General features: G+C 44.0%; 1 protein-coding gene across 2 annotated transcripts; it reads left to right on the top strand.

Moving 5' to 3' along the window:
- The first annotated feature begins 283 nt into the window (after positions 1-283).
- ube2ql1 (ubiquitin conjugating enzyme E2 QL1) lies at positions 284-15,504 on the top strand. Of its 2 annotated transcripts, none has more exons than XM_084379607.1 (3): positions 284-521; positions 1,134-2,057; positions 11,928-15,504. In XM_084379607.1, exons 2-3 carry the CDS (start codon positions 1,350-1,352, stop codon positions 12,057-12,059), a joined length of 840 nt encoding a protein of 279 aa, XP_084235733.1. In that variant the 5' UTR covers positions 284-521; positions 1,134-1,349; the 3' UTR covers positions 12,060-15,504. The 2 variants fall into 2 exon arrangements, with proteins under 2 accessions (XP_084235733.1, XP_084235734.1); XM_084379608.1 differs by lacking the exon at positions 284-521 and adding an exon at positions 537-660.
- The last annotated feature ends 1,529 nt before the right edge of the window (positions 15,505-17,033 follow it).

Below are 17,033 nucleotides of genomic sequence, written 5' to 3'. Positions count from 1 at the left end.
TTCATTTCCATTATTAGACAACCAGTCGTGTGGTCATTAGGTTGATATAGCTTTAAATATATGAGTATAGCAGGGTTATATTCTAAATGGCTATGCTGTTATGACCCTTACTGTAATTGCCAACAGGTATATGTCATTTCTGTAATTTCACATACAACATTTGTCACTATAAATGTTCCTATGTGGGTGCTTTGGGGTAACCTAACACCGGGGCTTTTATTTTGAAACGCCGTCGCCGTCGCAGCGCCTCGCCGGTGAGCAGACGGGCTGAGAAGGATTACCGGGGGCTGGCTCGTCCTCGGCTGCATTAAAGCTGGAGCTGCCGCAGCTGCACACACATCAAAGGCTCTCCTCCTCCTCCACCTCCACCTCCTCCTCCTCCACCACCTCCTCCTCACTGCAGCTCCCACCGACGGCAGGTCCACTGGATGGTGGAGCCATTTCTTCGTTTTACGCACAGCGGGATCGGTGTCCGGGCTACATAACGGGACATACAGCGGACATCATTCCAGCCGTCCACGGTAAGCACGGGCTGCTGGCGGACTGCTGCTCTGGTACTGGGTCTGTGTGGGCGGAGGAGGACATATAAAGGAAAATGTATGGTAGTGTCACGATGAGGACTGTATAGAGATCTTATAGTGACTTCATCGGGCTTTAATGGTAATTTAATCCTCTGTTATTACATATTTCTTAGTCTTGTCGTTTAAGACAGTTAACAGTGATCTCAGTAATATTTATATTCATGTGTTTTAATCTTTTACAGCTCGTGTCTCTATATTATATCTAATACCTTTCCTGTAGTGTGTCTAATCATTTGTGATGCGTTCAGGTGTCCCTTCTGGCAGCCTGTGTTCCTGCCATGATATTACTGCAGTATAATCCTGTAGCCTGTGTTATTTCGGTATGCAGCCTTCTGATAAAATGTATTATCACCTCAGTGCTTCTGCGTAACGCATCGTCCTATCATTGAGCAACCGCAGTCATGATGTCGGTCCACTTGCGGGGAGGGAGAAGAGAAAAAAAAAGACTGAATTCTATTGATGTTTTGACGTGATGTGTTTTATTTTGCTGCTATTATTCGTCTAAACTCGCATTCATGTGTTGTTGTTGTTTTTCTGCTGTTTGGTCCTCAGTCGAGCCGTGCGGAGATGCTGCACTGAGGAGAAAACAGCTCAGGCTCCCCCGGTTGTGTTCATCCTGAGGCTGCAGTGAACGGAGGGGGGATTGCGGTACAACAAGGTTAATAATCGGCATCACTGAAGGTCTTCTCTGCGAGCGGGTGCCGACTCGGAAAAGGGTGAATCTTGCCCCTGTGCGGGGGGATCGGCGGAGAAATAGAGTAAAAAATTATGGCCACCCTACTGCGGAAGATCGGTCTCATCCGCCTGCACGACCGAGACACCGAGGACCCAAAGCACCATCAGGGCTCGTTAAAGGGCACCAAAGGGAACCAGAAAAACAACACCAACAAACACTGTCAGACCGCCAACGAAACCAACATCCTGAGCACCCCGGAGATTAAGGCGAGGAAGCTGGACCAGCTGGGCAAGGACAAGCCGTCCGGCAAGGATAAGCAGGGCAAGGATGCGAAGGAGAAGCAGCAGACGGGAGGAGGAGGCGGGAGTAAAGCGACCAGTGCCTCCTCCATACCACCGCTGGCGCCTCACCGGCAACACTGCACCCAGGTCCGGACGCGGCGGCTGATGAAGGAGCTACAGGAGATCAGGAGGTTAGGGGACAACTTCATCACGGTGGAGCTGGTGGAGGACAACCTGTATGACTGGAACGTCAAGCTGCACCAGGTGGACAAGGACTCGGCGCTGTGGCAGGACATGAAGGAGACGAGCACCGAGTTCATACTGCTCAACGTCACCTTTCCCGACAATTTCCCCTTCTCGCCGCCGTTCATGCGCGTCCTGACGCCCCGGTTGGAGAACGGCTACGTGCTGGACGGCGGGGCCATATGCATGGAGCTGTTGACCCCCCGCGGATGGTCCAGCGCCTACACGGTGGAGGCGGTCATGAGGCAGTTTGCGGCCAGCCTCGTTAAAGGACAGGTGAGGGGAGGAAGGGCTGGTGGGTGAGGGGGCTTTGCATGGAACATCATGAATCACACGGCATGTTAATCATCTCGAGCACATTTAAGTACGGACGTGACACGCACTGGATGTGAGCTGTTCCATTTGGCATTCGTGCGTCATGCGTAATTAACGCGTAAAATTGTTTTTACGCATTTACAATACGTCCATAATGGCGAGGCTTTGCGTCTAATTAGGATGTTTTAAGCAGTTGTTTGTATCTTTGAATTAAGTGTCATTTTTGGACACCAGTGGAATGATCTCTCAAGACAACATGTTTATAGGAAAATCCATGAAACTAGTGTATCCAAATACGAAAAAATGCCCAATAGGAGATGGTTTACTCTTTGTTTTTAAAGAAAATATCAATACAAGACAAAATCATTCAGTCATCTGATGTTTTTTGCTGTATTAATAGCAGTGTGAGCTATAGGTGGACTGTTTTAAGGCAGGCCTCTGGTGTCCTCATCCCCATCTCTCTGCTATGAGCAAACCCATAATTGTGAATATTATCAATCTTTATGTGACTTTACGGCGGCCATTTCATGCAACCCTCTGTATCTCCTTGATTCCGGCTCCTCGGTACAGTCTGGGTATGCTCTTCGTTTTTATTGCTTCCATAAATCAACATCCTTTGACAACAAAGACCTGCTGCCATGCAATGGAAAAGTCCCCCATACAGAATCCGATGCAGTCTCACTGTATGTGTCAGGTTATTCTAAAGGAGGAAGAAGACACGTGTGGTGATGGATAGGGGGGCAGATGGATAAAAAGAGACAGCGGGTCGCCTACCTACCAGCCGTCCTCAGTGACTTAGACTGGCTGGATTATGTAATCCTGTCAAATCTGTTTTTCACATCCTCAGTGCACTGCAGCAGCAGCAGCAGCAGCAGCAGCAGCAGCAGCTCTGCAAGTCCGATGGAAATGGCTGCGTCTCCCAATGCACTCCAGGCTGTAATCGTTCAAACCCTGAATAGATTTTTAGTTTTCCACCTAGATACGGATCACAGTTTTCTGATGTTCACAAACGGTCAGTTTTGTGTCATACTCCGGTCATCTCATGTGTAGAGTCTGCCTCTTTCTGCTCGCCGACTCTCTGCGTTTTGACGTCACCAGCATGACAGCACTGTGGCAGGAGACCTTATGTAAACTGTCACCAGATTCTCCTGCCCAGCCCCCCTCCCGACCCTTAGTGCTTTTTTTTGTTTTTGATGATATAACTGAACCTTATTCCCTAGTCATCTGTAGTCATTAAGCATCTGTTACCAAGAGAGGTCATGCAAAAAAACTGTACCCACAGCAGAGAGAGAGAGAGAGAGAGAGAGAGAGAGAGAGAGAGAGAGAATGAGCAAAGTGAGAGGGAAATGTGTGTGTGCGTGTGTGTGTGTTGATCTTGATTTGCTGCTTGAGGAGATGAGCTAGCAGCTCTGCAGTGCTCCCTAATTATGGTGCAGTGTCTTCCTTCTCCAGTTTACTAATGGAAACAATATTGATTAATTATTCCTGTGTGTGTGTGTGTGTGTGTGTGTGTGCCGGCGCGCATCCCTTTATCTCTTTGTTTCCAATCTTTTGTGGATGTGTGCCCACACAGGCACCCGCATGTGTTTCATGTCCTAATTTTCTGGGAGATGTGCTCAGCCTCTCACGCATCACGACGAGCAGAGCGACGCAGGGCTATATATAAACCTAAACACACGCGGTATATTTATTCGTCCTTGGGCAGCGGTTCACCGTGACAATAGTGATGTGGCTCATTTAGAAGCTCCCTCCCTATTTTTAGTGCGAGAGGATACAGGCGGCGACAAAGTGGTGAGGGGAAAGTCAACAGAGACGCACGTGTCTTCACCTGCAGACGGAAACGCACTCAAACACACACACACACACACACACACACTCGGAATCACACGAGCTGAGGCAAGGTGACATTTTAAGAGGTTTGACTGAACTAAAGGCAATCATCAGTTCACCAGTCTGGCTTTCATGCACTTAACTTCCAATTCGAAGGCAATCTCTGTCTCAGTGTAATCTGGCGTGTATGACAGTGAGTTAAGGCCCACAGTGCTGTGCAGGTGGGAGAAATCAGCTGTAGGGAGAGTCAGTGTCATGTCCGATACAGGTGTCTTTGCAGTGTGAGACAATTCTTGGTAATTGATCGGTACTGTTGTGTTGTTGTCTGCAGCGCAGTGTTTACAAAGTGCACTCGTGTCATTTAGATTTATAGTCCATTTACTACTGGCCATAACATATTGTCTTCTTGTCTGCTTGCACTGCAGGAGCCTCCAATTAGGCTTCTTTGCAAACATTTCTTCACTAATTGTTTCTGTGCATAACAATCCCACACACTGTCACTCAACTCTTCAGTCTTCAGACCTTCATCATGCAAGGATTCAGCTTCATCGGAGTTGTTAATTGATCATTAGTCATTTGAAAGTACAGACTTGTTAAAGGCGCACTGTGTAGTTTTGAGGGAGACATTTTAAGAAAAGAGAAAAACCTTCTCCGACTGAGTTTCATGACTGAATAAACAAACTGTCCTCGAAGGACAAAACAATTTCATACCAATTTACTTCTAAATAGCTTCCTCTCTAGCATCAAGCAGTGTTCTCGAGACCTTATCTCCCTCAAGGACGGCTTGTTTATTCAGTTATGGAAATATATGAAGTAACTACAGTATTTCCGAGTTTGTATTATTATCTTATTAATATTGTAAATATTAACTCTGAGTCTGAACTTCTTTTGCAAAACTACATAGTGCAGCTCTAAACGTACCTTGAAATGAAGTGCTAAAAATGACACCCAAAGTAAAAAGTTATATTTTGCAAGATGACAGCAATTTTGATAATTGATTACTCCTTCTATGTCCTTGATTAAACGTATAGTATAACATTTCTGCCACTCGGGGTCTCTCAATCAAAACAAACAAAGGACACTAGTAGTGTGGGATCATGGGAATTTTTGTCTTCATTGTTAAAAAACAACCATTGCTGATGACAATCTACCTTTGTGATTTGTTGTAATGTTTTAAAATGTAGTCACGTTAATGTATGGTGAGTCACGTTCGCTGACAGGTGACCAAATGAAACACACCGTTCCCTCAAACAATATTAGGATTTCTCTGGGTTTGAACATTGTTGGAAACATTTGGGATGATGTTACTACATAAGTCAACAAAATATTTACCAAAAGTCATTTTCAAACCTTTTAATGAATAAATGTCATATCTTTAAGCAAAAACACACTCAATGGTTCCATCTTCTGCTTTTATATAACTCACAATGGAATGACCTTGTGTTAGTATATTGAATAGTATTTTATTCATCTTGAGAAGATGAAATGAGCAGCAGAGGCAGATATATCCTGACCTTTGGCCCAGTATGGGTTAGACACTCAGAATCTTTTTTTTCTCCACAACTGAATAAACAAGCTGTTCTCAGAGGAAAATAAGGTCCCCAGAACAGTGTTTGGAGCTAGAAAGGTGGCAGGGTCCGCCAAATATTTAAAAAAGTAAAACAGTATTTTAACACAATTGTGTTGTCCTTTAAGGTCATTTTTTTATTCAGTCATGAAAACAGAGTTTGTTTATTTAGTTTGTTTAGGCATAAAAAAACAGTCAATAAAGATCTTTCTCTTCTGATTAAAATGTCCTCCGCAAAAACTACATAGTGCACCTTTAAATGCCAAATTTCTCCCAATTCTCTTCCAATGTTGACTTTGTGTTAAAAACTTGTCCTCCAAGCCCAGGCCAGATAACCCCTGATGACATCATGTGGGTTATTTCACTATGGAAATTTCCTCAGAGCCACAGAGGACAGTTCACTGTTTATCTGTTTTCACTGACTGAGTAGTACTCTTGAGTAAATGATAGTAAACTAAGCTGAATATTTGAAATCGGTGGAATTTCCCTTTACAATTTCCTGTTTTATTTGATTGACTTCAAAATCCCCCCTGACTGTGTGCAGACAGAAGAATCTCGACCAATCACGCTAACTTTTAAAAAAACAACACAGCGGTTTTACCCTTTAACGACCCAGCCATCAGTCCCACGGGGCTCTCCTTAATGATCTGATGAGGATGATGATGATGACATTGATCCATGTTTGTTTATCCTGTTATCCTGACCCCTTTAAGCACATCTGCGTTATGCAATCCCCCACCTCCCCTCAGCCCCCCCGGAGCTGCTTCCCAACATGCACTGGGGCCTTCCCTACTCTGCCCATTGACTGATCTCCATTCACACGATTACCCAGCAGCCACTTTACACGAGTGTGTACCTCTCAACGAGCAGGCGCTTAGCTGAAATAGATAAACACTGACATGGCACTGTATAGGCCCGGGGCGCTCGCTCATCTGAAGCGCAACACACACACACACATATGCACACACTCTTTTGTTTGCCCATTCTTTCTCTCATGAGCAGATATTTTTACTTCCTCTCTCCGGCCATCTATGGATGCATCATACTGAGCCATTCTTGTAGATGAATGCCAGCACAATGGCGCTAATTAATGCTCAATTTCCCCTTTTCATGCTGAATTCATAGACTTTTGTGCCGGCTTGTGCATCGATACACACATTCACAAACTCGTTTTCACACACTCTCTTCCACTCTTATGTTAGGTACGTCTGCGTTTCTTTTCCCATCTCTCATTAACACACACACACGACCACTTTTTTCAGCGTTGGCGTACGCAAACAGTCCATCAAATGGGCCCACACACATTGTCGTGTAATGTTCCCCTTATAGGGAGCAAACGAATGAGAAATCGACAGTTATCGTGCTTAAAAACAAGTACATGATGCTCGCAGCGCTTTGCTTTAATGACAAGATGTTCCCAAGATGCCTCGGGTACCCCTCCCCTCGCCATTGATCACCATGGTAATCACACCTCTTTAACAATGGCCAATTGCCATAACGATATCCATCCAAGGCAGCGGCCGCCATTTTGAGGTGGTGACAGCAACCATATGGTGCTATGTGAGGATGTGCTTGGTTATGAGAGAACAACATATCAGAGCTCTCCACCGACGCTCTCTGACAGTAGCCAACCGGGGCATTATCTGTGTTTGTCAACCGGGGTAATCTGCATTACAGGCCTCTGGCAGGGCAGGTTTCAGGCAGTGCCGCTTAGGTGACACCCAGTTGGTTTGTTTCCTAATTTTGGATCAGTTGTTTGAAAGAGGAGGTTGTCTTTTAATGTGGTTTAGTGAAGGAGAGGAACAGAAAGTCCCCAAGAAGATTGAGTCATGCGTTGAGTTTCTCAAAACGAGTGGAAAACCCTGCCAACGAAACAGGAAAGTTTTCAGGTTTCCAGCTGAGATCAACTTCCAGAGTCGAGTCATCGTCATCGGCCCTGACGCCAGCGACCATGTACTGACTTGTTTCAGTTGCGTTTCGTGTGTCAATACAAAATTGACGTTAAATGACTTGTCGTGCTGGATATTCATAGCAGGGATTGATTTCAATATTGATTGAAATCGAAAGTTGAAATAATTGGACAAGCTCTTCAAAGTGTGTGCGCGCTCAACAGAGACAGAGGGACAAATTGAGAGGGAGCGCGAGCTTGGCTAAGCCCCGCTGTGAAATTAGGCCAGTGTTGCTACAGGAATGGAAACTGTAACCCTAATCTCCAGATCGTTCAATGTTATCACCTCATCTCCCTTTAATCCCCTGCATCACTTTTGACCCAAAATAGCCCAGCAAGTACACGATAGGACATACTGATCATCCATCAGATGTCATGGGAGCGGGGAATTAAGTGTGGACTGTTTGATGCATCTCATTGCACAGAGAGGCATTCGGTTCAAAACTGTGGTCGTAAAATCCACTTTTTGGTCGAGGAACTGGGGACTTAAAAAGCTGTGGCACCAATCCTTCCCCTAAGATAATATAGGATAAACTGTTATCTTTTTAAATCTCAAATCCTCGTCTTTATCTTGTATTTGGGCTCTTCTTTCCAGGATTTGAGACAAGGGTAGTTAAAAATACCTTGAGCTGTTATGGTTCGGACGCGGTGGTGAGTCAGTGAGTCAGTTAAGCCAGAGAGGAACTAAAAAGAACCAAGGGAAAGAAAAAACAGAAATACCGAAAGTCCCAAAAACCCTAAACCAGCTACTGGCTAATCTTATTGTAATAAGCAAGCAGGGAAGTTCTTTGACCCAAAACCTTAAAAAATTCTACCAGCAATCTTTTTTAATACGACTCAAATAAAACTCTGGGTGTTTCTAGATTGACTTGACAATGTCGGCTTACTTGTAGAAAAGTCAAAAGGTATCAAACAAACTAGCTCAATTAGCACTGATGCAAACTAGCATGTTATCCCAAGCAGCCATTTTTCTTTTGCTTTAAAATAATTGCTTTAAAGGTGCAATATGTAGGATTTTTTCTTGAAAAAATTATCTCAAACTGTGAAAGACTGAAACGGTTTTGGCTTCATGAAATCTATATATTGTGTTTTAATATATTTACTGAAGTTAGCATGCTAACCATCTAGCTCCGGCTGTACTGCCAGCTGCACAGCTGACCGAGCTAGCTTCCTAACCGCAGCTACAGTTGGCAGCAGTTAGCAGTTACTCTGATGATATTTGTTTTGAGTACAAATTCAACATATTGCAACTTTAACTAGTTAAATCACCCCCAGGTTTTTAAATATCCATTTCTGACATGTGTTGGCCAGGATCAGTTTATTTTTTTACACTTTTTAATAGATTAAACAAACAAGATATGATGTGTTCATTCATGAGCTTTAGAAGTGCTGGTCGACAGATTTTGTTAGCTTCAGACAAAGCCAGGCTAGCTGTTTCCCTGCCCTGTTTCCAGTCTTTGTGCTAAGCTAAATTAAGCTAACCAGCTGCTTGCTCCAGCTTTGTATTTAACTCATGTAACTCTCGGCATGAGCTATTCCATTAACCGCCTGCTGAAACATGAAATGTTGATTAATGCTGCTGTGAGTATCAGATACTGCGTTGCTACATAACAATAGCTTTAGCTGGCTCTATCTATACAGTGTTTTTCTCTCTGAAAAACTGGATAGGAGCGTGCAGCTGCAGCAGTGAGGTGCAGGCCATGGATTCCAAACAATACAAGGATATTTATCTGTACTGCACTGCAGCATGCAGAGAAGCTCCCCGAGAAGAATTTCATTAGTGTTGGTTGGCGGAGTGGCCTCGGTGCCATTTTTTCCCTGCCAGGAACCATCCTGAGTGGAGGGAAGTGGTGCAGTGTTACCGAGTGTGTACAAACATGTACAGTAAAGTAGATGACTTATTATTACACGGATGCTCGTGTGTAGTGAGTCAACTACAGCAGAAGTTCAGTACAGCCGCAGGATGACCAGTGGACAGACCTGTTTGTCATGATTTTGTGGTGTCTCTGTGTTTTATATATAAAACGATGCACTGGTGACATTCATGTGAATCACACCTTTGTTATGGCTTTGAATCCATCAGAGGCTTCAGTGCGAAGACAGTTGTTTCTTTTTCTATTCATGCGCCCACGCACTCTTCTTCAGGGAAGACAGAATAGGCAGCTTTATCATCGCAGGCGACGCCCACACCTTTTTTCTCCCTGTTTTTTTATTTTAGGCCCACGCTTATTATTAGCCCCAGTGTGTGAAGCAGGGACAGCTTCAAAAAGGTGGCGCACTGATGAAAATGTCTCCGTCAGACGTCACAGAGCTCTGAGTGAGATGCTTTTCACACACACACACGAGGCCGACATGCTTGTATACTTACTCTCTGTCATATTTACAACCTTTTCATCATTTAGTGTAGCGACCGCTCCTGGTCTTCACTTATCTCCCCATTGCCTCATTCAGCGGAGGGTATATTTTCACCTCTGATTGAATGTGACACCTTAAAAGCCCTTTCCCCGCCTTTAAACATTGATCTAATGTTGGTCAAACTGCATTCAGACCACTTGTCCTGTCAACATCTCCCCTGCGGCTGTGCATTCACCATCGAGTTCATCCATGTGCACTGTGTGTCTGTCTTTCTATATTTTACCTGAAAAACTTGAAAGAGTTTTTCCAGATGGAGATGACAAGAACGCTTACAATACAGTGAACAAGAGACCCGTTTTTCTTTTGATCTAATGATGCATACAGATCAGAGAAACTATGTTTTGACGTATGATGTTTTTCTTTTGAGTAGACCCAGGAAAATCAATGTCAACGTGTGAAAATCAAGAACTTCTTTCCTTCTCTTGTGTCTGATTTGAAAATATCTTTCTTTGTCATCATCCGGTTGTGGTATCAGGAACGGCATGTATTCATACTGGGGTGGAATGGGCTGAAAATAGGGCTGCAACTAACGATTATTTTCATTTCCATGATTAATTTATTGTGAAAAATGCATCACAATTTCCCAGAGGCCAAAGCGACGCCTTTGAATGGCTTCTTTTGCCCAACCAACAGTCCAAAACACACAGACTGTAAATTACGAAGAAAAGCAGCAGATTCTCACATTTAGGAAGCTGGAACCAGCAAATATTTGACATTTCTGTTTGACTCTAAGACTGCATTATTTTCCCACAGAGAAAAAATGTGCAATTATAGTTTTTTTGAAAGATGCAGAGCTGAAATCTTTAGTTGATGGATTGAGTGAACACAGTAGTAACTGGCAACATCAAGCAAAAACTACCACAATTCTCTTTTTGCAGCTTCTGAAGTGTGGTGACTTGCTGCTTTTGTCTTGTTATGTAATTGTAAACTTATTAACTTTTGCTTTTGGACCGTCAGTTCTGACAAAATGAGACATTTGATGACATCATCATGACCTCTATGTTACTGTGATGGACACTTTTCAGGCCAAACAGTTCATTGATATATCAAGAGAATCGGCATCTTAATCAATAATGAAATTAATTCTAGAAATAAATAAAACTTTTTAATTTAAAGTGAAATTGATTTTCCAGCTGTGCAAACACAACCATAGGACTTGGAAGGAAGCCTCTATCTCCATTAGTTTCATAGTTGTGACTGAACAAAAATACATAAATCCTACATTTAGACCATCACCGGCACCTAATCAATTGTTGCCTTGACTCAGGACCTGTTTATCTAACAAGTTTGTGAAAATTCATTCATAATTTGGGAGTTTCCTTCTGTCTGCTTGAGAAAAGCTTCTTTGGCAGACATGGTATTTTTACCCAGGGCTGTAGCCAGGAATTTAGAAATACTGAGGTCACGAGTCCATCTTCCTCCAGCAAAACATCACCTTTATAACAGCATCTTTGGGTAGAAACAAAAAGAAACTGTGAAATCTTCAAATATTTTAATAAAACAAGACATACAAACACACTAGGTATTAATATTTATCAAACTCTCCATCAATAAGCAAATAAGCCTCCTAAAAAGTCTGCTTTGCTTTAAAAACCCAATTATAGATAATAATAGAAAGTACACGTGTGCAGTTTTACTCTGGTTACTACTAGAATAGGTTTACATGCTTTATTTTCTGACGCTCCTTTTTAGCTCCTGTCTCTTTAAGGCCCCATTCCTGAATACCCAGGCTGCTCTGATTGGTCAACTCGCACACGCCTGAACAGTGCCACTAAAAACAACAGAGCAGCTGTGCTATATTCATTCTCACGTGCTAAACTAGCTTTTAGGCATAAATTGACGTGGGACTACTGACGAGGCGTTTCAGGAGCAGTGTTTTCTGTGGGAGAGAGGAGCTTCTGTTGTTGTGGACTTTGACCTTTTTAAATTTGGAGCTCTTTAACCAATAATCCTTAAGAAATGAAAGAATGAGTCAATGCGTGATGGTTCCAGTTTAATGACTTCTGTATTTTGTATTTTTCAACACAATCCTAACCTCATCTCCCTTCCTTTCTCTGTCTTTTCCTCACAGGGGCGTATATGTAGGAAATCAGGGAAGTCCAAGAAAGCTTTCAGCCGTAAGGAGGCCGAGGCCACCTTCAAGTCCCTGGTGAAGACCCACGAGAAGTACGGCTGGGTGTCCCCGCCCGTGTCCGACGGCTGAGCGCCCGGCCGCCGACCCTCCGACCCCTGCGCTAGCCGGACAAAAACCCAGCTAGCACTGACACGCAAAACGACACACCACGCTAACTCAACAATCTCTCACCTTCACCTTTTGCTGTTTCACTCAAGAGTTTTTTTTCTCTCTTTTTTTTTGGTTTTGTGTGTCCGTGTAAACATTTTTTTTCCTCATCACCACCGAAACTCTCAGAGAGCAGACACGCCGGCTTCATCGTCACCCCTACGACAAGAAGCGTCTTTCGATCCCCTCCCTCTCGCCCAGGGAGGTTCTTTCCCCCATTTCGGAAAGACCTGAGAGGGAGGTGTGTGTGTGTGTGTGTGTATTACTATGTGTGTGTATATTTGTCACTCCATCGGACATCGCCTGGGAGTGTGTGCGGGTGCATCGGAGTGTGCGTTACTGTCGGTGGATTTTTCCTTTTCTTTTCCTAACGCACACCCATGCACGTGCAGCGGGATAAATCGGACAGTGTGGACTTTTCCACCCACGTGAAAGACTACTGAATGAAGGAGACTCATCCCTCTCACCCGTCCTCGCCATCCCCTCCTCTCTTCTATCTCCACCCCTCGCTCCCTTCCCCTCTTTAGCACTGAACTGGCGTCACTTCCCACCGTCTCTCTCTGTAGCTGTCGGGTCATTTACATATAAATGAAGCTGTTAATGTTTAATAGACGGGCAGCGCACTGGCGTTTCTACTCGCTCGCTCACTCCTTCATTTCCCCTTTCTTTTTTTTTTCGACTGTGCCGTTGCTCACAGTTCAATGCAACATGAAGATTGTAATTTACATGGAGCTGTGCTCTCTCTCTCTCTCTCTCTCTCTCTCTCTCTCTTTATCTATCCATCTCTTTCTTTCGCTCGCTCGCTCACTTTGTTTCTCTTTCTTTCTCTCTGTCTCTTGTGGCTAAATTTAGAGCTCACTGTTGCGTAGATGGATATTGATTTCTAATGGAGAGATAAGAAGTCACATGTTGCTTTATGCAGAGACTATGTATGATAAATAGAATGACAGTCAGTCACCTCTCTTTCTTTCTCTCTCTCTCTACTCTCATGTTATCGTGTGTGTGTGTGTGTGTGTGTGTAGGAGAGAAAGAAGACTGTAATTCCCATGATTTAGATACCAGATGGTACAGCTGAAGGCCAGGCCTCAGCACGTGTGTGTGTGTGTGTGTACATTTGTGTGTGTGAGCAAGGGAGACGACCCTTTAAACAGAGAATATGATTTACTGTGAATGACACTAAGGCCTAAAGGGAGTGCTGTTTGTTTGTTTTTTTTCGTTAAATTACTCGTCTTGTTCCACGTTCTGTGTCAGCTCCTGATTATTACTACTGTAAACACGTGCGTGGTTGTGACTGAATATCTACGTGCACATAGCCTCGTCTGTCTCTCTTCGACCCATGAAAAGAAAAGTCAGTAGAATTTACGCTTCGGACGTTAAGCTGTGCTCCCCACACACACACACACACACACATACACAAGAGCTCGTCCACGCGGCACACACACACTCGTGCGTACACCTGCGGCCTTGACGTCAGCGGTGGAAGCCAGGAATGAAGACAGACAGGGGCTCGGGCGCCGCCGTAGACGGAGAGGTGCTCTAAATGAGCGTACGCCTCGGAGCCCGCCTGAGTGATGTCTGCTGAGAGAGAGAGGGAGAGGAGGGGATTGTGGGAGCTTTGATCACTAGCGGCTGCTTCTGGAAATGTCAGGTGGCTCGCAGAATAGACGAAGACAGATATTATTTGCTCTACCTGGCGTGATTACCTAAGAGACACACAGTTCCAACCTTTAAAAGGACTTTATAAATATCTTATATGAACTCTTCGTCAGTCTCAATCAATCGGGCGCCTGCTAGCCACAGACTATCTGTCCGAGCAGTCCAGCGCGCTCCTCGTGTGTTTGTTTTGCTATCTGCCAGTTAAATGTCAGAGGAGAAGCTGCTAATTGGTCTGACATTTCAGCAGAGCTTCATTAGAGAGGAGCAGCTGAGAGCAGAAGGATGGAGGACGTCAAACCTCCCGCTCTGCGCTGACATTTTGTCATTTTCCGCTCCTGGCCTGTTGTTTTCTAGGGAGGCGGGAGGCGGAAAGTGGGCTAGGTGAGGAGAGTCCAGGGGTGTAGGAGCACCTCGACGCCAGTCAGCTCTCAGCGGGCCCTGGCGTAATCCTGGAGCAGGGCGTTTAAAGCTCTGAGATGAAGCCGCGCTGCCAGCATGCCGAGATGGGACCGGGCTGCGTTTCAAAGCCCCCCGCCGCGTTGCGTTTGTGGTCGATAACATGTCCGTCCGTGCGCGAGTGCATGTGTGAGCAAATATGTGTGTTACACTCCCATTATTTAAAAAAAAAAAAAAAATAGGCAAAAGAGTAAAAAAAATAACACACCATCTGGTATGTGATCATGTACGAGAGTGTGTTAGTCCTCTTTGAATTTGGCTAGTCAGTTCAGGGTCGATCGTATAGTGATCTCTTCAGCGGAGAGAACTGTAAACTGAATTATTATTAAGACAAAATATCTCAAAAGCTGAGTGTTTGCTGGTTTCAAGAGAATAATTTTGTGATATAGTTTAGATTGGTAGTTTGCAGACACTAACTGGGTGAACTGATTATGTTGTATTATATCTGCATGTGATATGTGATTGGTAGCTAGCTACTGTATATCTTTTTTCAAGAAAAGCAAGAAAAAACCTGGCGAAAAACAAAAATGCAAATGCTTCTCTTTACCTGTTCTTTTTCTTTTTCTTTTTTGGGTTCTGTATTGTATGTATATTTCTTTTTTTTTTTCTTTCTAAGCGTCCTAAAAATGTCACATTGTGTTATATGAATGTTTGTGTTTTAATTTATTTGTGGTTTGCCAAAATGAAGATTTGAAGCATGTTGCAGGTATTGTCACAAGAAAACGAGAAGAAAAAAAAAAAACTTACTAAGAATGATAGCCTATGTGTTTGTGTGATGGGGGAAGGTGTGTTTATTTGGGGGGATTTCAGGGAGTACAGAAGGACAAGAAGGTTGCAAAGCCTCAAGATTATATAGGGAGTATTTCCTTCATTGGGAGTGCATCAAAGTGGAATCAAGAAAATTCCTACGCTCCCTTGAATACTTCCTAGTCCCCTCCATGATGTCACTACTGTCCCTTCCCCATTGGTCCTGCTCTAGATTTGGCTTATGGGTAACGCAGTCAACACAAAGATCTGGACTGGAAGTTCCCCCCAGTCACAGATCTAGGATCAGTATGACCTCCCTGTTCTTCAAATCTCACGCGTAAAGGGAATGTGCACATCTGACCTGCGATCAGTTACTCTGGGTAACTTCAACCCAACTCCCGACTTGAGTGTTTGGTCGAGACCGAGGTCTTAAAAGTCTAAAAGGTGAAAGGTCATTGCAAGACCAAACAGGAATGTGCAATAAAAGTTACAGCTTATTCAAACTCTGCTGATTGGACTGTGGTTTTGTTTCATATCTGCATTATGAGCTAATGTCACACCTGGGAGCTTCGTTTGCCGCTACACTTACATTTTAATGACCCACTTCAGGCTGCTGTGTCCTCTGCATGGCCCCTGCATTGTCCTACTTTCATTTACTGCAGTCAATAAGACACTGTTTCTACTGTCCCCGGCTCTTTGGCTTTTATCAGGCTGCCTCTAGCTTGATGGTAACACAGTGTTCCCTCTTTGTGTGTGGAGTGGACGCAGGCGGGACCATTTCGACTTCTATCAGGGCACAGTCACGTGTGTGAAAGTAACTTTGGTGAATATTCACCTCCCATTCTCTCATTTTATGCAAGCAAAGGGGTGAATTCATCTATGTTTCTTCGATCTATAAGCATTCCAGGTGAACAACGCCAAAAGTTAACGAAGAACTTGGCTGACCGTAACAAAAAGATCTCTGTGGCGACTGTACTCACAATTAAACCCTCAGCAGTGCAGCCTCCTTGCATATACAAAGAAAAGACACGAGATGACAGAAGTCATTATTATTTAATTTAACAGCACTTTCATACTTGGAAACGTATCTAAATTTTCCATTCACTCGCCTAATTAAGTAATTAGTCGACAAATACACTCCACACCTCCTCCCTATGGGTGCTGCCATCGTTGCTTGACGTCAGACAGCTGCTCCCTCTTGAAGTCAGGATAGATGGATGTGCCCTGAGTTTACAATGAACGCCACTCCAAGTCAGAACCCTACTTGTGAACTTGTGTGAGTCTGAAGTCTGAAGTCGATTAAACATGGACGCCCCCGCAGCAAACTGATGTTTGTCTGTGAACTTCTCAAGCAGCAGATTTAACAGATCAGCACACTTTAAAGAGAGCCAGGGGGAGTAGGCTGCTGCCGCATGCTTGCAAAGACTTCTATCAAACATGAATCAACTGAATGGAAATGAAAGTTGTTGAAGAAGGTTTCACATCTCAAACATTACATAAAGTGAAAAAAAGTGATGAAATGGTTATTGCTACCTGCGTGTGCCACCATACTGCTATGACATCGTATGCGGTATGTCGGTAAAGTTGGACTTGGTGAAACTTGCTTCTGACTTGGAAGTTCAACTTGGATGACAGTTCAATTGCACTTTTCTGCATCAGAGGTCGAGTTCCGAGTACAATGGATGGCAGCACCCATTGTGAGAGGGCAAGGTGTAACTGTAGACTACAGTATTTGTATTAGAATATTTAGACATGTTTCTAAGTATAAAAGTGCCACAAAACAAAATGTATGATGGCGTCTGTTACCTCTTGCGTCATTTTCCCTCTTTTGTTTAGTTTAAAGGAAGCTGCCATGTGAAGGGTTCACTTGTGCTTTTGTTCACTTGCCACAGAGACATGATTCTGTGACGGTCAGCCAAGTTTTTGTCGCTTTGTGGTCTGAAGTTGTAAATTTTAACTTGGAAATTCCGACTTCCTACTATGACTGTAGCGGAGCATGACCTGTGTGTGTCACATCCTGCTCTGCCCACACTCAGC

This window comes from Pagrus pagrus, assembly GCF_965226575.1.
Source record: "Pagrus pagrus genome assembly, chromosome: 17".
Classification (NCBI taxonomy): Eukaryota; Metazoa; Chordata; class Actinopteri; order Spariformes; family Sparidae; genus Pagrus; species Pagrus pagrus.
This window is presented reverse-complemented; position numbering and strand designations above follow the sequence as displayed.

Coding starts and splice junctions, on each gene's coding strand:
- ube2ql1 (XM_084379607.1), top strand. CDS start 1,350: ATGGCCACCCTACTGCGGAAGATCGGTCTCATCCGCCTGCACGACCGA. Junction 2,058..11,927: donor CCAGCCTCGTTAAAGGACAG/GTGAGGGGAGGA, acceptor TTTTCCTCACAG/GGGCGTATATGTAGGAAATC.